The sequence below is a fragment of the Thunnus albacares genome, chromosome 24, assembly GCF_914725855.1.
Source record: "Thunnus albacares chromosome 24, fThuAlb1.1, whole genome shotgun sequence".
NCBI lineage: Eukaryota > Metazoa > Chordata > Actinopteri > Scombriformes > Scombridae > Thunnus > Thunnus albacares.
In genome coordinates, this window is record NC_058129.1 from 13,233,634 (window position 1) to 13,258,084 (window position 24,451).

Sequence of the window (24,451 nt, forward strand, 5' to 3'; positions counted from 1 at the left end):
AAATGCTGTACATTTGGAAAACAAATGGAACTACATTGGCATACATGCTCCAAAGCTAACAGATTTTTTGAGGAACTTGAGCATGTAATGGCAGCAGTGTTAGATATTATGTCATAGATATGCTGTCAATAACTTTAAAGGTTTTTTATTTGAATGTAATACTACTTGAGCAAGAGCTCCTACGAATAAGAAAACTAGCTTTTTCATGAGACTCTTTTTAGCTGGTACAATGTGCAACATCTCACTGAATGGAAATGTTTACCAAATTACAGTACATAAATCCTTACATGGAAATGTTCGCATCACAAGTCCCGAATGGAAAAATGCTTATGTGTGTGCGTGTGTTTTTGTGTGTTCCCAAGTGTGAGTGTGTTTGTTTGCTGCCTAGCAACAAGTGATGCATGTGCAAATTAGGAAAGTTCTTTCTTTATTTGCTCATGCAAATCTTTGTCAAGTATCTGTTATGGAGCCACAGTGTTATGTGTTCTCCAATGAAACAAAATAAAGACCTGCTGAAAACTGTTCTCTCTAATGTGTCGACTTAATGTGTGGGTTTACAGTTTTGGAGTTCAGAAGTTGAGGCTCTCAAACTCGTAATATGCTGGTGTCAGCATTACACTAGACGCTGTCATTACTGTTTTTCCTGTAACAAAGTTGAGATCATCACTATATAGCAATAACATTTAATAGATGTACCTTGCATGGCATTGCCTAACAATCCTCTCTCCACTGTTGCTAACCTGTTTGCCACAACATCAAATTAACATGGCTTGGCTTGTGGGCCATTTTGCATGATGGTTATGTTTGTGTAAGTGCAGCACAAATCAAAATCAGATTTGGGTTAATCTGCTATATTGAGAAACCAGTGCACTCTCTGCAGCCGTGTAATGTAAGCATCAATAACACTCACACTCCATGGCCAACCAGCTATTCAGCTCTGTTTTTTATTGGTGTCATGACTCGGATACGGTTTGACCAACATCTGCCAGGAGACAGATGTGGTGCAAGTCTCAGGTTGGTAAATTTGACAGCTGGCATTTATTAAAACCTATGAAGCCTATGCCTTACTGCTTGGATTCTTAAAAGCTTGGTTGGAAGCACAAAAGGTCTAGTATTGACCTTTACTGAGTCCATAAATTCAAGATTTGTAATGCTGTGTCTGGCTTTAGTGTTAAACCATACTGTAGACATAATGTTTGCTCCAGACTGCATAAAGAACTAGCCTATATAATGTTATGTAAGTTATGTAAACCTCTATTGCATGGTGCAGCTGCTCACTTTTCTAAGTCATGAATGTTCTGATGCATTAAGTGCCTTTTCTAGTTGTGTTAAGGGTCTAATTTGACATTTTTAATTGCTCTCATGCTGTCATGTGTATGTCTGGGTTCCTTGCTTTAGGGCGCCACCCAGTGGTCAAATCCTGTAATGACAAAGGAGCACAGATATCATTATGTTTTGTCATTTCATGGTAAAAAATGTGCTTAAACTGAATGTTATTTAAACTGAATATACGCTGCAGCAATAAATGTTCTAGCAAGACCTTTCAAGTAGTTTTGTGGCATCAAAAGAAACTCATAAGTGAGTTTTAGTAGACTAGTTTTTACTCTTTATATTTGTCAAGCAGAGGACAAGGAGGAAGCTGTAATGGTCGGCTACATTGTCATTATGAAACTGTTTATTTTTCCGGCATTTTTGCCTTTCTTTGACAGCTGTGACTATCCATTTTGGTCTACCGCGGCCACCGTAGAGGCTTTAGGCAATTGCTCGTCATGTGATGCAAAAAATGTCAACATTACCAACAAATTACTAGGTGAAACATCGGTCCTGTTCATCAATAAATATAGACTTTTTATTACTGGCTTTTCCAAGCACAAAATTCATGTTAGACGTTAATTTTTTTGGCTGTCACTGCGCAGGTATGTTGTCGTTTTGGCTTTGCTAACAGGAAAGGTTAGCTTAGTTTGCATTAGCTGACTAACGTTAGCTGCAATGGAGTTAATGCTAATTTCAGCTAGCTTTGTTTAAATGAATTGACAGGTACAATAACACGCTAAAAAATGCTAGAAAAGCAGTAGGGTTGTAAGTAAGGGAAGAGTACTTTTACTTCAGCAACTTGTCCTCTCACAGAGACGGTGCTGCAGTTGCTTAAGGAGAACAGTTTATTTTATTTTTTGTTGACATATTGCTGTACTAACATTGTGTAATCTTGTGTAAATCGTCACAGGATGGCTGTATCTCCCAGTGGCCAGTCCTCCCTTGTACACAGCTTGGCCACACTCCTCCGAAATGATGGTAAAGTTACAGCTGATACACACTGTCTTTAATCCAAGTGTAGTTAAATTACCAATCTGTCCGGGTCGAAGTGCATGTACGTAGAAAATCTGGGCTGCAATATCATCTCCACACTTCTCAGCAGGGTGTTTTGTGCCAGTGGGTGTATTTACTCACTCAGTCAGGATCATAATGAGACAATGTGAGCCATAAACTATCCAGATTTGCTTGGTGGGAATGTAATTGTCATCTGAGAGCTATGATTTTTTTTTTCAATGCACCCAGGTTATTTTGTTGTATCTATGTTCTTTATTTTGTTTTGATTATTTTATGTTTTCCTGATGTCGCCCCTTTTTCTCACCCATAAATTGTCTTTTAAAATATAGTACTGTGTTTTAACTTATTCTGCTTTTCTACTAATCATTATAAATTATTGTGGATAAAAATTGCCTGCTAAATGTCTAAGCCCAGTTGTCTTTTCTGCCCTCCAGGCGACTTGGTGCTGGATGGCAGCAGCACGCTGACCCTGCCTGCAGCCAGCTTGCAGCAGCTTAACAGGCTGTTTGAACAGTATTTGCTGTCCAGGAGCCAGCAGCACGGCTTCCTGGCTCTGCCCTCCCACCCTGCCGACACCGCCTCCCTGCTGCAGCTACAGTTCCTGTTCGATGTCCTACAGAAAACCATCTCCCTCAAGGTGGGCTAGGAGCCCAAAACTGGGTCTACTGTTCTATATGAGGTCTATTTTTTATAAGAAAAATATCCCAAATCTATGTCAGTTTATGGGGAAATGGCCTCATCAAAACATTTTAAATGGTCTCTGTTTTCTTTTTTTATTGGTGCAATATTTCTGTGATTTTATTTTTTATTGCTGGCTGTGTGTTGCCAGTGTTTGTGTTACTTCAGTCTGTGTGATTGGTTGTTTTCTGATAAGAAATAACCTCTATCATGGCTCATGACTGAAATTTTATGGTTATTTTATGGACATTCTCTGAGTTGTTGCCTTAGCGCAGGTGTGTATTTGTTTGCAGATGAAACCACTGAAGATAGCCTAATTGCTGACATATTTATCTTATTTCTGTCATATTGTTTGTCTTAATGTTTAAAATGCAGCTCATCAACCCGCCCGGGGTGAGACTTCAGTCTGTGCTGAAAATCTTCCCTTTCAAGTCTCTGAAGTGTTTAGAGGTACAATATGACTTGACTACATTCAGTCCTTTGTTGATTCTTCTATCTCTTCTGTTTCATCCCTTCTTCTTTCTCTCAATGCCAGTTTCTGTCATTAAAACCTTTTTCTGTCTGTCCCAAAAACACATTTAGGGTTAGTGCTTTCTACTCACATGATGTGTTTGCCTCTTTTCCTCAATAGCTGAAGCGTATCCCCCCACACTGTCTAGAGGGACTAAGAGGAGTTTACTCCCAGTTGGAGGTCTTCACCTGCTCAAAGAGCCTCAGCTCCCTGGAGGTACTCTCAATGCATTACGTTTGTCAGAGACTGTATGTATGGCATGTCTGGCTATGAGAGAAAGTCATATGTGTGTGTCTTGTTTGTTCTTTTGTAGGAGCTGCTTTCCCTGTGTGGAGGTGACCTCAGTTCTGCACTGCCTTGGCTGGAACTGCACACCCTCAACTTCAGCTACAACTCCATCGTCTGCCTTGACCAGTCACTAGTGAGACATAAATATTCACAGATGCATCAACACTGACTTATTAGGTGATGTTTCAGCTGTCCTGAGCAGACTGCACTCTCTCTCTCTCTTACAGAGTTTACTGAATGTCCTGAAGTTTTTGGATTTAAGCCATAACAAGATTCAGGAGTGTGCTGAATTTCTAAAGGTAGGATAGACACCAGTGTTCTTTTAATATGGTAATTAAACTTTATTTATATGATATACTTTCCTCTGTTTCTGTTTGTGTCAAACCCTTGTTCTGCTTTTCTTTATTTCACTTATTACCTCATTACTTTCCTTCAGCCCCTGAGTGAACTGGAGCACTTAAATCTGGGCTACAACTGCCTGCAGAGGGTGCCAACGCTGGGCCTGAGTGCCAGGGCCAAACTCCTCACACTCATCCTCAGGAACAATGAACTAGAGACTATAAATGGTAAGGAAGACTGACAAAGACACATAATCATTACTCTTATGAATACTCTTTCCCAGATCCCATATTGCACTTGTTACACATTATTACATTATTTTTTTTACTCCATGTGCATGTGTGTGTGTGCACATATGTTTTTTTTCACATTTTTGATACTGTGTCTGTGTTTTCCTTCATCGCTGTGCTCTCTGGTTGAGCAGGAGTGGAACAGTTGTCCTCACTCCAGCACATAGACCTGGCCTATAATCTTCTGTTGGAGCATTCCCAGTTGGCGCCTCTCTCCCTGCTGCATTGTCTCAACACAGTAAGGACACACACTTACCCACAAAAGCTCCAGAAGGTCATTCAGCGGACAGATTTTTTTGTCTTCAGGTATTGCTTAACATAGAGTATGTGAGATCAATGCAGTATCTACTCTAAAATGTAATGTTCTGTCTTGTAGCTGAACCTGGAGGGAAACCCACTGTACTTCCAGAAGACCCACCGCACTTGTACCGTCCGCCATCTCTCCCCAAAGGCTGTCAACCTCAGGGTGAATAATTGCAGTAAAAATAGATATACATACAGTATGTGACATTTTTTTGGTTAAAAAAATGCTGTAATAAGGAAAGAAAAGGTTTGTTGGCGGTTGTAATCTATAAAAAAAGGTAGTAAAACAAAATGAAGCATAGTAGTTCGACAAAGGAATTGCATGTCTTGATTTATCTGAAAGCACAGCCTCTTTACATTTATAGTACTGCTCCAAAACAGTGGGCTTCCTCTGATTGGTGGTCTTCTGATTTGCTTGCTTTTAGCCAATAGTTGTCACATTACTGGGATAATCTTAATCAGAGATGCTACTCCTATGACTGGTACATCTGTAAAATTTGTCACCTTTACAGAAATTAGATTAGAGCGTGACAGAGATGGTTGCCTGAGCGGCAACTGCTGGAAAACAGATGAAGAAAAATATGGATGTTTTTTCACTGAACTCAAAGTTGTTTTGTTGTTTGTTTCTTACCAGCTCAAACTTGATGGCACTGAGCTGTCCTCATCTGAGTTATCAGTAAGTTTCTCAGCCAATCACATGATTATTCCCACCATAGTATATTGATACAGAGTAAATAACTGTAATGGTAAATGGTATGAGCCAATGATGTTCATTTGCATTATGTTAAGGTATAATTTACAAATTTATATATACGTGTACAGTATGTTGCAGAAAGATATCACAGTGATAATACTTATTTATCATATTTTCTCTGTTTCTCTGCAGGTTTTGCCAAAACCAGGACAGCTGATTGTCCAGGTGCAGACTTCTGCTCCAGTTGCCCTGCCACCAGAACGGAGTAACCAGGAGGCGTCCAGTGGAGCCGGGGAGCTGAGTGACAGTATGTCGGTTGGAGAAGTGGGAGTCTCACACATTCGCAAGAAGAAATCCAGGGTAAGAGACCAACTCCTAATGTGTATTAAAATGGGTATCTATTGAAATATCTGTATAGGATAGTTTCAAACTGAATTCTGTGGCATATTTTTCTTTTCTGTGTTTCAGAGTAAGGTGAAAGTGCGGCGGGCCAGCATCTCTGAGCCCAGTGATACAGATTATGAGCCCAGACGAGTGTCCTCCACACAGGGTTGGTTATTAAAGCATGTCTGTCCCTTAGATTTTTACTGTAATATCATGCCAAGTATCTAAATTTACCTCAGTTTCTCCCTGATCTTTATTGTTTTATTTAAGTTTTCCACTTGTTTTAAATACTAGTTGCTTTACCGAGATTAAAGCTTATTCAGCAGTTACATAAAGATTGAAAAGCTTATGTTGTTTGTCCACTAGGTATTGTCCTTCCTCACCAAGAGGAGATTGAACGCATGTCCAGCTTCAGAGAGCAGCTTGGTGAGGATTGGCTGCGGTTCCAACACCATCTAGATAGAGCGTCCCCCTCTGCCATCACCACAGCTGTCAGCACCGACCAGCCAGCTCCTCAACACCAAACCCTCTCCAACGGCCTCAACGCCGCCACATGTCCATCCGCCGTCGCCGAGCACCAGCCAGTGGACACGCTGGAAGTTCTCCCTCCACCGCTTCTCTCCTCAGAGCCAAGGATGGAGACAGACAGTGTGGATGCAGAACAAGAAACGGAGTCCACTCTAAAGTGGCGCTTACAGTCCACCTTAGAGGAGAGCACGGTGGACGGTCCGGTGATGAGCCAGGGAGCGGTCAGCTCACCTGGACCCAGTCTAGAGTCTCAGATGTCGGCTAGAGCAGAGAGTGGAGACACCAAGGAGGAAGAAGAAGAGGAGGATCTGGGAGGTAGGGTAGTTAAGGAAACTCTATGGATCTGTCATTTGAAGTTAGGTATTAGTTTTACGTCCCAAATATTTGTATATGAAGAATCAGAACAGACAGATGTAAAACAATCACTAGTACTGAATCTTTGTTCCCTAAAGTGTTTGACTAACTGGTGCTTGAACACAGTATGTTCTTCATTACAATAGATCTTGCAGCACCTCTGAATCACTGTGAAAATGTTTTTGAGGTGTTTTTTTTTCTCTCTGTCGACTTGTTTTCATAGTCGACCTGTGTCTCCCCCTACTTGTTGGAGTCTTATCCGACAAAGAAGAGGAAGACGACGAAGGCCAGGGTGAGACGAAGAATAAAAAGAGGAGGAGGGAGGTGTTTCTGCGTGTCAAACAGGGCCTGTTGCTGGAAGTGGACATGCAGAGCGGCCAGGAGAGATGCAGACTAGAGCTGGACAGCCTGGCCGGGGTGGAGACCACAGAGGCCGCCTGGACCCAAGGGGTGAAGACTTATAAACTGTTTATTGAGAAGAAACACAAGATTTTGCAGTACTTAACTAAAAAAAATATAAAACACAGTTCATTGCATGAAATATAGTTTGAATTTATGGGTGAGTTTGTCTTCATTTGTCATATTTGGATATATATCAATATCAAAACAACATTCTCACAGATGTTGCGAAATTGATTTTAATAGTATTGCCCAGCTCTAAAACAAATGCATCAGGAAAAAAACATCATTTCAAGGAGTTGACCAATGAGTTTTCTTTCTTTTCTTTGTCTCAGGAAACAGAAGAGATGTTTCCAGCTGTGGAGCTTCAGTTCGACTACATCAGCAGGGAGAAGAGGAGGAGGCGTTACGTCCTGCTGGATGATGACCCGCAGCAGGCACTTCAGGTTAATGACACATAATTTACCCCAAAACCTTCAAATGCACTTACATTCACACACCCACACACCCACACAAACAATAAAATCCCCATGGGGGCCTTAGTCATCCTCTGTCATTTCAAAACCCTGTTGGCAGGGAAGTTTTTTGGAAAACTTTCATCCCGTAAGATGACACGAGCTTACAAAGGTCACACACTCGCAAAAAAACATTTATATCCGTGCCTACATGCTCGATATGTATGGCATGCGATGCAACACATATTCACACAAAAGAGAACACCCACACTCACCCACTGGCATCTTGGACAAGCTGTACAAGTCTCATCACGCTCACAGGCTGCCCTCTACCACAAACCCTGTTACCTTTTTTTGTTTTCAAATTTTGACGTCAACATCCAGCAGTACACTCTGTACTATGTTTACTGTCTTGTTATGATTTTGGTTTTTTTCTCACATTGTGCAACAGCAAATCCGTGCCAGTTATAGTGTTAATGCAACACAGAAAGACACTACCATTTCTAATGTGTTAGATTCTTCTTCAGATTTGTCACGGACAACACACACATACCTGAAGTGAAAAGTATAAAATCTTGAACCAGACGTGCATTGTTCTTGTTTTTACTGGAACACTCAGACATTAACAATGATACATCCTGTGAAATTATCCTTAAACTCTTATGGTTTTTGGCTCTTTTTAGAAGCTTGATCTAGCTCCTACAGTTTCTGGTTTGCAGCTGCAAACACGCAAATAGCTTTCTGAGCATTTTGTTTTTTTCCAGACAGAAGTGTTTTTCTTCTAGGGAAAAGGTGGAAGCTTGCGTATCTGATGAGCCGTCGACTGCTACAAAAAGTCAACTTTTCTCAGCTTACAAGCTTGATTTCTGCACAAACAACTATCGCTTGCTCCGCTTTATTGAATTAAATTTCTGTGTGAGCGAGCACATTCTTAAACTAATATGTAAAAACCTCACTGTTTTTTATGACTAGGCTCTGACCGACGTGCTATCTCATGTGGCGGAGGAAAACCGGCGTCGAGACTCCGAACTCCGCCCCAGCTGTGTTCGTCTGCAGTGCCTTCGCTGCAGGTCAGAGTTCACCGCTCAGGGAGGAAGGAGCGAAGAGGAGGCGGGAGGGAGAGTGAGGAGTAGAGGGGCTGCGATTCTACCGGAGAGTGGGGAAGAGCGGGATGAGGAGGAGTCGACGGAGCGCGATGACAACAGCAAAGGTGAGAGGGAAAGTGAACAGTCGCCTTCAAGAAACACTTTGACAGAAACATAAAGAAGCTTATGGGATATGTTTCATATTATTAGTGCGTTTGTCAGGGACAAAAGCACCTGAAAAATATAAATTATATTTACAAGGTTTACATGCATAGAGGTACAAACAGGTACATCAAGTTTAAAACAAAGCAGGTGATACAAAAAAGAGGATAAGGGTGTTAAAACAGTCATAGACTTCCAGTAATCTATTATCATTGACCAGATTTTAAAGGGCATCTTTAAATAGAATAAAATAAGTTCAGAGAGGTGAAACTGAATCATACGGCGCCCACAAACAGTATGAATATCCCTTAAAAAAATACCAAGGCCCCAGGAACGTGATGTTTGGCTTTAGTTGTAATCTCAGTCTGTCATCCCGAGATGTCAAAGAAACCCACGCGAAAACCGCAGCCTTTACTCTGAAAAGCTTTTGTCTGATTCATGCTTCATACTGACTCACGCCCAGTCTCGGATGAGTCACGCTCAACCTCACATACACTCGACCACCCTTTTTTAAAAAATGAGGCTTTTACTCCAAATCAGCACTTTTCCCTCTTTTTTTTTTTTTTGACTCAATGTCAGCTGGTTGTGTTGTTGTTGTTATTGAGTGAAGATGAGATAGAAAAGACACAAGACAAGGTCACACAAATTTTACACCTGGCACCTATCACCTATCATTTGACGTCTTTCCGACTGCTGCTTAACTATCAGGCTCCCATTGGTAGTCTGCACAGTGCTGCGTATTTTCCCAAAACAAAATCCTGGTTTCAGAAGGGCTCCTGTAAAGTGTTCCAGGCGTTATCTCTTCTCTTTTATTGCCAAGCGGCCTGTTCTGCTGAGTTCCCACCTCTACAATCAGCACAAAACTGATAATACACTTCGCTCTGGCAGCCTCCTCTCAGTCATTCGACCTAACCTGACATTAAGACCTGCACCAGCACGCACAGACAGTGTGCAGGCTTTGTTGGACAGATGTTTTGGGGATTTCTTGGAACCGCAGTCTTTTGTTAGTGTGCTTAGTCTGCAGCTATGCTGAAATTTCAGGCAATAAATACCTTTTTCGTTCGCACGTGTCTGAACTTAGACCATTGTTTGCTTGTGGGTTACAGAAATACATAGCCTGCAGAAAGGAAAAAAAAAAAAAAAAGTGTCATCCTCATATGAAACTTGTTAGGAATGACAGCGCGCGTGTTTTCTATAAATTTGCTTGAATTATAGGTTGTCAGAGCCATTAAACTGTCCCCTTGTTCCTGAGTAGATGTAACAGATGATAAAGCCTCAGATATGTAGTAATAACATTTTATTTTTTCCATTTTTTTATAATCAAATATTACCTCCCCACATGTAAGAAACTGTCAGCTTCACTCCATGGATAACAAAACTTTAAATGATGAATATAACTATATATCTTAATCTAAAACAGTAAGGGCTGCAACACAACTACAGGTTTAACTGCAGTAACTTGGAATGGCCATGAGGGGGAGCACTTCTTATTCCCTATCAAAGATTTACAAGTGTTCTCTACAGCACTTATTGCTTTCTGGAAATTAAATTCCTGCTCATATATTTGGTTTGTTTTTTTCCAGGAAACACCAACATTTGTCCGGAGTGTGGTAGCGACCATGTGGTCCAGCTGGCTGGCCAATCAACTCCATACTGCAGCACACCGATCCGCCGTCCATCAAAGCCAGACAGCGAGGACGACCATCTCGATATAACTCAGAGCACTCGCAGTGCCAATAAGGTGTCTCTGATCAGTATAACATCTTCCCCTTCTGTCTGTTTTTCCTTTCACTCTCTCCCAGAGTTTAATTTTTTTTTCTCTGTGTCATAACAGGAGGATTACACAGATGCCAGTATTAGCAGCAGTCCCATTCCTGAAGCTGCCGTCACCACAGAAGATCCCACTTTTGTCACAGCTCAGGGAAGCTCCTTCTTCATCGGGGAAGGTCAGAGTGATACCTGCAGTCTCTCCTACAACACAGAGTGCCAAAGTAAAGAGGATCTGGCCGGGAGTTACCGCTACACCGCTCTCGATGCTACACCACCTGGAATCCAATCCCAACCTACAGGAAGAGCTACCCCGAATGGTGGGTATTTTTTACCTGTGTGAAAAAATAACAGAAAATAGTGAAAAATGCTCAAAACTGTTTTTCAGATCCCAAAATGATGACTCCAAAGTGGTCTCCAACAATCCAAAACTCGAAGATATTTAATATACAATGATATAAAACACAGAAAAGCAGCAAAACCTCACATTTACAAAGCTGAAACCAACAAATGTTTGTCATTTTAGCTCGATAAAAACCAAATGAAAGCTTATGGATTTGATTAATAGTTTAATCGTTTCAGCCGCACACTTTTTACATCCATAATAACAATGCAGTGGTGGCAGGCACTGTTTATTGGAGGACAGCCCGAACGGCAGTAAAATACAAATGGTGTTTTATTACTTATAAATCAAATTCTACATTTCACATGGTCATTGTAAAACACATCAACTGTGGCATGCGGTATAAACTGTTTGCATCAGCTTCATTGTTTTTCCAGAGGATAGATTTCTGTCTTAATTGAAAGTGAGCGGAGATGGGAAGTATTTAGATTCCGTGGATGTGGTGTATCTCTGTGACAGCATCCGATTTCCCCACATCTGTCTGCCATTTTTAGATGAACCACATGGTGACTGTGCAACAAGACAGATTGGAGTCATTACTGGAAGTGATGGGAGAGGAATGAAAGCCTAAGAGGGAGGGCTGAGGCGTAATAACAGCTTTCTGTATCTTTTTCTTTTTTTTTCGTGTTACTGTAGCTGCAGCGCCAGTACCGTGTAATCTGTCCTTCTGAAACCACAGTCTCACACTGGAGACAGCTCATCCTCATCCTCAAAGACTTACTTACACTGAATATAGTGTCTGTTTTTAGTGATACAGTGCACCCATTGTTGTGGAGCAGCCTGCAAAACTTTCTTCTTTTTCTGAAGGAGTGCTTTGTCTGCAACCAACCTGAGTGTGTGTCTCTGTGTGTGTGTGTGTGTTTGTGTGTTCATACACCTTTCACCCTTTGAGAAAGAACTCTGCCTCAAGGTTCAAAGGACCTTCTAATCTGATCTTTGTTTGCGCTCTCTTCAAAATGAAAGATGCTGAGTTTGTTTTGGCCTCTTCTGGTCTGTGCCCTGTCATTTTTGATTAGCTGTAACCATTCATCAGCGTTCAAATAACCTCTATTTGTGTTCATTGCTGGATTTATTGCTCTTAAATGCCTTTCTGCATGAGGGCGGTTGGCTAATACTGCAGTCTGCCGCAGTAAAAATCTGGATGAGGTTTCAAAAAATCCAGGAAATATATAAGTCTTCATATTGCTACCAGGAAACTCTGGCTTAACCATAAATGTAAATTATCATTTAAGGGTATAAAAAAAGTATCCAAAAATCATATTTTAGCCCTAATTCATGAAGATAGTTCTCATATGTGCTAAAAATGCAAGTATTGCTGCTTTAACTGGCGACTGTTCTCAAACTTTTTGGTTTGGTTTTATAATTTTAAGGCAGAGCTGCTCTTGATGTGTCTTTAGATGATTTGGACCTGCTGTCTGAAGACTATGAGGCGGTGGATCATCGCCTGAAGCTGTTCCTGGATGTGGAGGTCTTCGAAGAGGAAGAGGAGGTTCATTCTTTTCTTAAGGTCGGTAACAGTAAGACTCACTTCTATTAAAGCCCCCCGGAAAATCTGGGCTTTAAATCTCTCTAACATAAATAAGCAACACTCTACCCAAAGGGATAGTTTGACATTTTTTGGGGTGATATGCTAATTCGCTTTTCTTGCTGAGAGAGATGAGAAGATCAATACACACAGGCTCATGTCTGTAGGGGCCAGCTCGAGCAGTGACTTCCTGGACTCTTGTTTTAACAATTTGGTTCGTGTACAAACTAAACAGACCAGATATAATGTGTTGATAAGTGAGCTTTAGAGGTAGGAGGGAGATTTTTTTCAGCCTTTGAACAGAGCCGGGCTAGCTGTTTCCAGTCTTGTACTGGCTACAGCTTCATGTTAACCATACATTCATATCCTTATATAATAAGCACATTTCCCAAATCTAGTCCTCTAAGAGATAAAGGCAGATTTGCTTCATCAGGACTGTGTGAGTGTGGTTTAATTAGATTTGACTCAAGAAGCAGATAGACAAAATAGGTTTTCTTGACCTTTTAAGTCTCTATTATTAAGGTTGGAAATGTTAGTATTACTGTTTCTTTAAGCAGCAGGCTGTGAATTATCACTGAAATTTAGAAGTACAATGTTTTTATGTTGCTGCTATTGTTGCTTTTGTGATTGCGGTTTTTAAAAGGTCGTCTAACATATCATCCTGATGGCCAAGAAATTCCAGTTTAATGGGTGGTGACAACTAAGACCTACAACACTTCAGCTGCGGTTTCATCTGAGTCAGCCAAGATGAACGCAGTCAAGTAAATCTCCCGGGAGCCCATTTAGCCCCGCTCTTCTTCTTCTTCTTCTTCTTCTGCACTGTAGCTCCTTTGACTACATTCGCGTATCCCCCCCCTTACCCCCCTGCTGTCACTCAACGGACCCTGAGACCTCTTTTAATATGCAGCGCATCCTGGGAGCACTTCAGATCAGCGGGCTATCGCTCGTCTCTGTCAGACACCTGGACCAAGAGCAAAGAGCGGAGCAGGACCAAACAAACCGCAGCTGGAAACAGGAGGTCCCGCTCCATTCATCTTGGTTATGTTTATTTATCCAGTGACAGGGGCTGCTTGCTGTTTAACTTGTGCTTTTACTTGATGTGTTGTTTCAGAGGAAGTGAAGCAAGACCTCAGTGTACAAGTTAAAAACCTTTAAAGAGATTTGAGAAAAACTGAAAACTGTTAGCTGTCAGCTGAGAATATAGTCGTTGAAAGTGTGGGTTTTTAATTTATTGTTCTACAGTATGATGCACTGTTTAGTGCTTTAAAAAAAAAAGAGCATGATTTTTAGAGTGCAATCATTTTCCTGCTAATGTCATGAATACCTTTTTCTGTTTGCCCCCAGATGTCTGCCGTCAAATTCGGGGAGCCGTGGGAGGTTCCCTCTCTGTTGGTGGTATCAGACCAGCGGATCTACTTTCTGGAAATGACATCAGAAACCCAGTGAGTAGAGTTTCCAGAGTTTCCAAACTTTCCAACACACAGAAAGTACTTTCCCGGTATGATTTTCATTTTTAAAAAATACTTTATTGCAAGAGAGCACAAATAAATTTCTGGTTATCTTATTTGCATTCTTGAAATATTAGATATTTTTTCCAATGAAGAGAAGAAAAGGAAAATTGGCGTAGTTTTAAATAAACAAGTTCAGTAAAGTATGACATTTTCATTTCAGTTTTATCCATTAATATAGTCCAAAATCACAACAGTTTCTCAGAAGTTCTCACAATCTCGACAAGATGTGACACCTTTTATTCATATAAAGAAAACATCCACTGAAAAAAAAGACGGGAAAAACCACAGGGAGAGGATATATAGTCCTCTTGCAGGGCAGACAGACATGAAATGAATCACAATATTCAGTAAACTTATTGTTTTAGAGTTCCTGGCAAACAGTTTTTTTAAAGCTTAGTCATTTAGCTATTATAATGACATTAATCATATGTTCTCCTGGTAGGCGCAGTAATTCAAAAGAGGGCGCAAGACTGCAGTTACAAATTAGTGCCTTAAACGTCGGTGTGCAGCTCCACACCCGCTGTTTAGGATGTGGATAATATTGCATAACCTGCCTCTGGGTCACATCTTGAGAACACATTCACCTCAAGTGTCTGAGGTTTGCTGAGTTTATTTAACTCCCTCTGTTAGTTTTATCCCTTATTCTTATTTTTTTTCTCTCCTTTTGTCTCATGAATGAAAAGCTCTTCTTCTCTCATCAACATAAGAGTCATTTTGCTTATGTCTTGAGCACTTGGTGTGATGGCTCTTAGAAAACGAGTAGACTGCGATTTAAAACAATAAGAACAGGCTTTCCTGGTTCTTGAAGTTGTGCAAGCGACCAAACTGTTGCTGAATATTTGTTTTTAAAGTCATAATCCCCTAAAGCAAGGTATTGCATATTATTATCATCATCATCTTTAAAGTGTCACACCTTAAAGCGTCGTAGATCAAGTAAACCGTTAAATCCATGTCAGTGTGACAATACATTTTCTGCAGTTTCTGATACCCTACATTGTTTCCTCCCAGCAGAGGTCAGCTCTCTGATTGGCTGCAGAAGAAGGACAGCCACCCAATCATGGAGCTGAGCTACCTGGAGGTGGGGCTGGGCTCTCAGAGCATCCACATGGAGTTTGGAGACGGGGGCGTGGCTTACACCCTCCTCGTGAGGGACAGTTTACGCTGCAAACGCTTCTTTGGCCTCTTGACAGGTAAAAAAAAAAAAAAAAAAAAAAAAAAAAGGAAATACAGCCAAATACAAGCAAAGTGGAAAATGCTTTCTGTTTTAATATATGGAAAAACACATAAAAGGAAGTTTTATTTTTGTGAATATAGTTGGAAAAAGAAACTCGCTGACCCTGTTTTCTCTTAACTCACTGGTTACACTGGTTTCAACACTTTCCTGAGGGCGCTTTGAGGGAAGATGCCGCAAAATAATAAACCGTGGACTAATTTTGATTTAAAAAAAAAAAAAACTGGTAGAGTAGCGTTGAATCCCTGAGGCTGGTATTGGAACAGCATGTTCCTCTCACAGGCATTGTGCCACAAACTGAGAAACCCAACCTACTCCCCTCACAAACTAATACTATACCATATGTGTGTTATGTGAAGCAAATATCTGGCCCGTCCCCCTCTGTATTGGGGTTGAGTACATCCTGCCCAGACCAACTTGTCTGCAAGCGAGGACCAGAGGCTGAGAGGAAAACCTTTTATTAGACGGGGGCTCCGGCTCAGCCCTGGAATGTCTGGAAAAATATGGAAAATGAATTTGACTATTTCCAGCCCTTTAACGTTTAGAGAAAACAGGAAAACATCTTGGCATGTCGAGTAAAGCGTTGCGGCTCGGTCCTAGTACGGATAACTCCAGATTTTGGAAAAAACTGTGACGTATGAAGGTCCCATAATTAATGCTTCATGTTACCGCTCACATGGTAGGAGATACTGACAAAAACAGATCATCAGAAGAGCAGTTCCCCTTTTTTACCACAACGCTCTGCTCTCAGCTGCCGTCTGATGACATTTCTGTCCGGCTCGCTCTCTCGAAAGCATCATCAAGCATAATTATTTTTGGAAGCGCATGGAAGCGTTTAACAGTTGTGGCGGTGTTTCGTGCATGATCTTACAGCATCACATTTCTTTACATGTCATCTTTCATAAGCAGCATCAAAACATACAAAAACAGACTACAAAAGAGTTTAGACATGATCCAGGTAAGATGCATAAACAAGTACAAGTGTCCCAAACTATCAAAATAAAGTAAAAACTATAGATTTAGAAGTATTGTCCAAGAGTGTGAGTTGTCCAGAGGCTTTAAAATTGACCTGAATTCACCAAAAGTCTTTCTGTAAGTTGTTGCAAGAAGCGTATTTAAAAGCTTTTATGAAAATGCTGCCCTCATCTTTCTATTCCCCAAAGAAATGTGCTGAAAAGAGCAACTTTCTTTCTTTCTTTCTTTCTTTCTCTCTCCCTGTTTCTCCAGCTTCCCCTCTCTCCTCTCCGAGAGCCTTTTTCTTTTCTGTGTATATTCATAAACAGCTCATTTACTGTGTTGTATTCTCCGTCGCTGAAAAACGGTTCCAGATTGCTCTCAGCAACACCACAGAGATGGTCCAAAAACACAGAGCAAACAACACAACACTGAAAAACATGTTTGTTGTGAAGTTCCTGATGCGTCCCTAAAAAAAAAAAAAAAAAAAAAAAAAAAAAAAGATGCACAGAAATCTGATGTTTTCATGGTAGCTGTCAGTGATTAAACTACCTACACATCACATATATGATGATCATATCCCCTATAATACTCAGAGACAAAGAGAATGATGAGGCCATTATGCCAAACTTTATTTTCATTATGGCAAATTAAGCCGAAAACAGCTGTTGTAATATTTTGTCAAAAGACGTACGGAAAAGCTTAACCATAACAAACCCCGTCTGTCGTCCAAGCTGGCTCCCGTCACGTGGACAAAGTTCAAAACCACAACTGGAATGGCGAAAGGACTCGCTGGCTGGCTGGAAGAAGGGAGAAAAGGACGTGGTCATGACGTGGACAGTTTTTCTGTAGCTCAGCAGACCTTCTTGTTCTAAGTCTGACTCAACTTTACTGAAACATGAGAGATAACACCACACTTTTGGAAAACAACAAAAAAAAAGGAGTGTTGTCGAGAATGTGTTAGTAATCTTCCTTTTTCTTTTTTCTTTTTGTTGAGGCAAGATGTTTTCTCTCATATGGAAAAATTTGTCAGATTTTTATTGTTATGCTCAAACTGTGTTAGAGGAGATTTGGCTAGAGTGATGGATGCATCTCTTCAGCGTGGTTCTAGTCGTCACAACATGATTTAGGATGAAAACGCAACATAAGCTGCTAAGTTTTCTCAGTCACTCGGAAACTAGAGCTCAAAATCTAATCTTTACTCCTTTAACAAGTCTTCTCTCCCTCTCTCTATCCGACATATCAAACATCGGTGCGGTGTTTGATTACATGTGAAAATAATCAGGGGCATTGGTATTTGTGGTCGAGGCAGCCAAAGAGTCTGGGACTGAAATAGGAGGAAGCAGAAATGACACAGACCAGAGCACCAACCAGAGCCCATCCGTTGCAAACTTAGTCTGTAACACGATCGGCATGTCACCTTTGCTTACCCGTGATTGCGATCTTGGATGGCACCTCAGTTAAAGCTGTCCACATCGACATGTTATTTAATCTCGCTGTTTCCCTTCAAACACATGAAAAATGTCCTGCCAGCGCCGAACGCACTGCATGTGTGTGTGTGTGTGTGTGTGTGAGACTTTGACTAGAATCCAATGCAAATTTCCTTAAATCATATTTTCATGAAAGCGATTGAGCCATCTGTCAGTTTTGTCCAAAATATTTTAAGGCAAACTCAATCTTCGTCAATGTTTTTTTTTTTTTTTTTTTTTTTTTACTCCATTCAGAAAGAAAACAGAATTACGAGACCGAAAATAGAATTGAGCCTGATTAGAACTGACGTCCTCGCTGTCGTGCAGAGTATTTAGAAATATCAGACATGACAAAGAACAGGGCAAGAAAGTTAACTTTTTCATCCAACAGCAACACTTTTTGATGGACACCAGAATACTTAGCATTTTCACTTTTCTTGTTTTCTACCACGGTTATTATCTCAGGATCGTTTACACCGTGTCACGTCGAGATATAAAAGCAGAATTATATTCAGTCTCCAGCAAATTCATGAAACATACATGGAGTGTGATTTCTTTCCTCTTCCTTGCACCTTCATCATGTCATAATCTTATTTTTCACCCTTCATTGTCCTCCACTTCCCCCCCCCCACCCCTCAGTGTCCCTTTAAATCCTTTTTTTTTTTTTTTTTGAAGTCCTGTCTATTCAAACTTGACTGTGAAGCCACACTGCAGATATCCTCTCTGCCCTGTATTGTTGTCACACTCAATGACACGCTACGAGTCGTGAATGCGAGCGTGACCCCGGCGCATTGTGTTCCCGGCGTTTTCTCACCCGACTGATTTCTATGGAGCTGCAATCTTACACCTGCAACCAGAGACCTTTTGGCTTTCTTAACGTGGGCTACAATAGCAGAAGAAGAAGAAGTCTCAGATTTGAGTTTGGCTTTTGTGTGTAGACCTCCTTTCCGTGAATGTTTGGGTGTGACATAGGCTACTTTTGCTGTGTCTTTTCAAGTCGGAGGTGTGTGTATGTGTGTTTTTTTTTTTTTTTTAGCCCTCACTCCAACGCTTCCACCCCTGCACATATTTGCCTCACTGATAACATTTTTATGATGCCAAAATCTGAGCTCCAAAGTCAGACAGAGAGATGCTGCCATTGACTTTGAGATTTGTTTGACATCTCCTGTCTGGACAGTTACACACAGCTGTTGATCCTCGCAGCTGTTTCACACGCTTAGGGCTGTAAACTACAGTTCCGCTCGAATGCGATGCATCATTTTCATAATAAATCTCAGAAATTCTTAGCTTGTAAAAATGTCATCAAATGCATCTTTGCTTGGCAGATAAGCTTTGACAATCTTAGTCCATTTTCCTCTTTTTTTTTTGTCCTTTTTGGTTTGGAATCATTTATGAATCTTGCATCAATAGTCAGATATTTCTTAAAATGCGTCATGGAGGATGCGAAAGCGCACAGTGAAAACAAACTTCACAAAAACGCTTTTGATCAAAGAGTTTAGACTGAAGCTTTGATTCAAGGCTGCAGCTAATGATTATTTTCATTATTAGTTAATGTGTTGCTTATTATGACCATTAAAGTATGAAATTATATCATGTGAAATGTTAGAAAACAGAGGAAACACCCATCACAACTTCCCAGAAACCTGCTGTTTTCACATACTGTAACTAGTTTTATTCAGTATAAAAGCCAAACGTGTGATCTCAGCTAAGTGTTTCATTGTTTCGCCTGATTTCTCCGCCTTTCTTTTGTTGTTTGCTGTAGGAATCGTGCGTGAGATGGCTCACAAGTCAGACAGCAAGCTAAACTCCATCTCTACTACAAGACTCAACCCTCAGCACCATCTCTGGTATGCTCCACACTGCCTCTGTTACACCTCCAGGGGAACCAGTAACCGGGGGGGGGTGGGAAGGGGGGGGGTTGCAGTGAGAAAATAGCAGATGTCTTTAATTTGATTCATTTGATGCTAGAAGTTGTAAACTAAACAGTGTTGTTGTGTTCATTTGTGTGTGGTTGAGAGGTGTAAGTAGAAGAGGGGCTCGAGTGGTAGAAGTTCTAACACTGCACAGTTCTCGCACATCTTTAGATAATTACAATCAGCTTTTCTTAGACTTCATTTTGTAAAACTGCCCCACTAAATTAGCTGGTAAACCACATCTTAATTTGTAGCATGTGTTGTGCCACAAATCCCGAAGCATGCTCGTCCTGTGGTGGGGTTTGTTGTTGCCTCCTGTTGTTTTTTCCGACATCTTTATTTGTGTGTTTTTCCTCTCCAAAACTGAATATGGTAGGTTTGCTCCGGGTTCTTGCTGGGTTATGTACATGACAGTATTATTTCAGACAAGAAAAACGGCGAAATCTTTCACAAACAAGTGCGAAATGTGCAAAAAACATGTTGCGAATAATCAAACATTTCAATTACGCAGACCGTGCACGCCTTTCGCGGCAGTTTGGACAACCTGACAAACATGCTTTATCAGAAGTAGAATAGCAATCGTCCTTTAGTGTAGATTAGAAAATGAAAAACAAAACTTTTCCAAAGCACTGCCTTCATCACGAAGAGTAAACTAGATGGAATAAATCTATATCATATTACCAACACTCACTGATACCTCAGATCTCCCAACATGTCATTTGGCACCGGACTCCACAGCTCAATAATCAAAAATAAAAACAAATCAAAGCAGCCCCTTGATGTGTTGTGAAGCAGCTAACCGCACTCTCAGAACACACTTCCAGTGTTTGTGCAATCTAAGACAAGTCATGTCAGCTATTATTACATCAATTTGCCCTTTTTTTGCTTTACGGTTACTGTGAAATTCACCCCGAGATGTTGAAGCGCTTCCATCTGAGACAGCAGCACCTGCCAGCTACAAAACCGCCACAACAGCTCTGTTATCTTTTATGAAAACAACGTCTGTGATATTTTAACAAGACAGCAGCCAGTTTAGATGTGATGGGAGGTTTTTGTGTGAAGATATATATATACATGTTTTATGATGTTAACACTTCTTTTCTTTTTGATCTATTAGGCCTCTAGTGTGCGAGGACATTCAGGCAGATGTGGAGGACGGCCAGCTGCAGTTCTTCTATATTCTGGCTTTCGTCCTGCAAGGTGACGCGTTCTGTAACTTCATTATGAAATCACACGAGTATTTAAGATCCATGATCAATGTAAAAACCTGTTCTTTCAACATACTCTCCTACATTTTTTTATTTCCTCATGAAAGATTACATGTCAAGTCCGATCATGTCGTGTGTAACGACTCCGCAAGATGCAAAGATTAGCGCCATCATTTTTTAATTACTTCACATCCAATCTTCTACCTTTACAGATTTACACTGATGTGGCTTGTGTATACATGCAACTAGATATTTCTCATTTGTATTCAAGCGATTTAGCTTAAACTCTGATGAAAAAGCAGAATAAGTTAGATAATCAGCAGTAAGGAAACCAATGAAAGCCCTAATAATATTTCTATGATCCTATATAAAAGAGAAGTGCCAAGAAAATAAATGTAAGAAATAAGAACTAAAAAAAGATATGAGATTTTTATTTCCTTCAAGATAAAACTAGATTATGGCAGGAAAGAAGAGAGGATGTGATTTTTGTGGGGAGAGGCTGACGTGAGGCGCCTGTTAACTATCAGTGTTTTCATACTTTGCTATAAAAAAAGGGGGGGGCTAGAATCTACTGTTTTGACTGGACCGGCTGACAGGCAACTAACTGTGTTGCATGTGGTCCGTACATGTGTACCGGTGCTACAGGATGCCTCTGTCTGCGCTTCAGCAGAAAGCCAAGGTAGCTTCAGGCCACACAGCTGTGCACGTCCATGGAATTTCAAGTGCCATAATTTTAGCATGCCTAGATCTGCCTTTTCCCCTCCGCTCCTTCCTCTGAAGTCAGAGCTTTGCTGACATGAAATACAACACCAAAACTCATCTTAGTTTGTAGCAAAAAAGGCACTTTGTTAAGTTTTGAACATCAGTGATCCATGACTGTTACTAACAATACGAGATCAGAGGCTAAAATCTCCGCTTGAAAACAGCTTTATTTATATGAAAGCTGTAATATCTATTTTGGGTGACGCAGATTAAGCGATTTTTTTTCTGTGGAAAAAGTACACACAAATACCAAAAGAAAGCTGGAATATTGTCATTACAGCTTGAGCGCATCCATTAATAATATTTTCATATCTTCTCCCAGATGACATTTGGATGCCCTTGACAGTCCTGGCAACAAGAGAGACTCTCTACCTGCTCAAAGAGGATCATCAGTGGAGGAAGAGCTCCAACCAGCTGACAGTCAGTGACAACAAAGAGCCGAGCAGCGGGGGCTTCACTGTTCTAGAAACGCTGCCAATCAGCTGCGTGAGCTCCATCCACCTGTGGCCTTCGGATGAGTGCAGGATGGATATTAAGCTTTATGATGAGGTTAGTATGTGTGCAGAAAGGGAGCTTTCTAAAGGCAGAAGTGGGGAAAAAAAAGTGGCATAATCAATCACAGAAGATGCAATAAAGGCAAGAACAGACTGTATTTATTAATATGCCTTGACATCGAGGCACCGTCTGTTGCTTGACTGGCTTTTTTCCTCCATAATTAATGGAGCAGTAGCAACTCTGAGCAAGGTGGTCGATGGAAATACACGATTAATTTGAATGTAAACATCATTCCCGTTCATGTACGTAAATCCATTATGAGCTGTTTTCTTGGCAACATGTCTGACCCGTAAAGAATCAAAAACAAGTCGAAGTTTGTTTAGTCAGAGAGCAATCAAGACTGAGCACTCAGAATTAGTAATGAAGCTTCGTAGCTCAGTAAAACAATGAGTAGAAGTGAGTATTTGCGTCTCCGTTTTGTGATGTTCTGCAGGCTCAGTTTGCTGTGATGTAGATTCAAACGTTCGTCATCCCATCATCATCCCTCACTCCCTGTTCTATCACGCCCTTCTCTCAGCTGTTACTTCCTAAATAAACACAAAAATGGCAAAAGAGAGAGTTATTTATACGTAACGCCCTGTTTTTGTGTTTTGTCCACACAGTTACTTCAGCGCTAAGCTAACTGAATCCTCTAATTTGTCACCTTTTCACCGGGATCACAGTTTGCTTATTTAACCCTACAGAGAGGAATTTCACTTGAATCAAATGCAATCCAGTTGGTTTTAATAACAGACCATAATCCCGACTTGAATCTGTTGGTTTTATGTGCACTTAGAAATACGTTTTATGACCTTTTTTTTTTTTTTTACATCAAATGTATTTTTTGTGAGTTTTGATATATACAAACTCTGCTTTTCTCATCCTCATTCAGCAGCAGCCTGTTGTAGTATGAAGCATTGTCAGGTTGGATTTTCTTTTGATTAACTGCTTTCATTTTCACTGCTTCCAATATTGTGTTTTTTTTTTTTTTTTTCCCGCAGACTGTGAAACAAGAGAAGACCTGGTGTGTGCGCTCGGAGAGCAGCGAGCTCCTCCAGGGTCTTCTGGCCTGGGTCAGAGCACAGTGGGAGGCCATGTTCGGAGTAAAACTGCACACAAGCCTTCAAGACAAAGAGGCATAATGGGGGAGGCCAACAAAAAAAAAAAAAAAAAAAAGTTACAGACTTTGTGTATGCGTGCTCCTGTGTGTTTTGCGAGCATGGATCTGCGTGTTGGTCCTGGGAAATGTTTACTGAGCGTGAGCGAGTGTGTCTTTATTTTCTCTCTACACAATCTGCACTCAGTCTGGTCCCATTACGCTCATTGCTTTCATCGTTTTTTAAGCCAAGTACTTGGAAATGATTGCACTCATTCATGTGGTACACAAGCCTATAAAAGCACTGGTTGCATAAGATACCACATATCTAGATACCATCCCACTGAACTTTTCTACAGCTGAAACGGAGTGTGCCTTGTTTCCTTTGCAGCTGCCACGTTTTCTTATTGAAATGCACCTTAATGCATCTCATTGTGTTCTTAAAGCGTTGTAGCATCCTGCTAAGAGGGAGCAGATTTAAGGTTTTGGAACTAAAAGAGCATTAAGTTGGGAAGGAGAAGCTTTTTAGGGGAGTAATGAAAAGGAGCTGAGCCCAAAATATGTATGTGCTCTCTATGTGCGTGTGTGTGCGTAAATCCATTCCCCCGCCCCCACCTCGTTAAGCTTGACATCGCCATCTTAGGGTGCAGTGAGTTGTGACATCACGCGCTCAACATGAGGCTCGGAGGTGCCTCCGAAAGGTCAAGGCTCGAGACGCTGTCATCGAGGGTTCCCTCGCACCTTTTCCTCCCAATTAGGGTCTCGTGATGCGTCTCTGCACTTTGTCATGTGAACTGTAAAAAGGATCCCGGAGGTGCAAAGCTGCAGAAACTCCTCAAAGATGAAAAAGTAGCAGTAAAGCTTGGGAACAGATTGTGTTTATTTGTAACCTGGGTCTGTTTTTTGTTCATTTCCAGGTTAAATATGAGGAAAAAAAACTGTTATCATTTGATAAGTGTGGTACATTTATATTACTCAGTATCATAAGTAAATGCTTTAGTTAATATTCATCGGTAAAACGTAATTGTAGCCACTGTGACGTCTTTATTATCATCATGTACAGATGCAGTAAAGATCAACATCTACTCAGCACTGTTAATGTCAGTTTAGAGAAACCAGTATAACTTAATTTATTTCTTTGCTAGCATTTTTTTTTTCCATAATGGGTTGATGCAGAAAACTCTTTATTTTTATATGAATTTAAAAAAAGAGGTGACATATGTTTGTGTATGATGTATGATATGTATAATTCAATACAAAAGTAACGTGTTAACTGAAGT

The 24,451-nt window shown here is 40.7% G+C and overlaps 1 protein-coding gene across 3 annotated transcripts; it reads left to right on the forward strand.

Moving 5' to 3' along the window:
- The first annotated feature begins 1,741 nt into the window (after nucleotides 1-1,741).
- LOC122976494 (serine/threonine kinase 11 interacting protein) lies at nucleotides 1,742-24,451 on the forward strand. Of its 3 annotated transcripts, none has more exons than XM_044345003.1 (26): nucleotides 1,742-1,810; nucleotides 2,225-2,292; nucleotides 2,763-2,965; nucleotides 3,382-3,456; nucleotides 3,638-3,733; nucleotides 3,831-3,938; nucleotides 4,033-4,104; nucleotides 4,242-4,371; nucleotides 4,569-4,672; nucleotides 4,811-4,900; nucleotides 5,372-5,413; nucleotides 5,624-5,791; nucleotides 5,900-5,981; nucleotides 6,182-6,658; nucleotides 6,921-7,147; nucleotides 7,432-7,542; nucleotides 8,524-8,761; nucleotides 10,382-10,539; nucleotides 10,633-10,885; nucleotides 12,366-12,475; nucleotides 13,838-13,935; nucleotides 15,013-15,194; nucleotides 19,421-19,505; nucleotides 20,689-20,771; nucleotides 21,864-22,090; nucleotides 23,077-24,451. In XM_044345003.1, the coding sequence occupies exons 2-26, from the start codon at nucleotides 2,226-2,228 to the stop codon at nucleotides 23,215-23,217; spliced, it is 3,627 nt and encodes a 1,208-aa protein (XP_044200938.1). In that variant the 5' UTR covers nucleotides 1,742-1,810; nucleotide 2,225; the 3' UTR covers nucleotides 23,218-24,451. The 3 variants fall into 3 exon arrangements, with proteins under 3 accessions (XP_044200938.1, XP_044200937.1, XP_044200939.1); XM_044345002.1 differs by having other exon boundaries at nucleotides 1,745-1,916; XM_044345004.1 differs by having other exon boundaries at nucleotides 1,745-1,916; nucleotides 15,016-15,194.

Bases quoted from the DNA above. Each gene is read 5' to 3' on its own strand.
- LOC122976494 (XM_044345003.1), top strand. From the start codon at position 2,226: ATGGCTGTATCTCCCAGTGGCCAGTCCTCCCTTGTACACAGCTTGGCC. The intron at 13,936-15,012 runs GTGAGTAGAGTT...GTTTCCTCCCAG, and splicing joins GAAATGACATCAGAAACCCA to CAGAGGTCAGCTCTCTGATT. The intron at 19,506-20,688 runs GTATGCTCCACA...TTGATCTATTAG, and splicing joins AACCCTCAGCACCATCTCTG to GCCTCTAGTGTGCGAGGACA.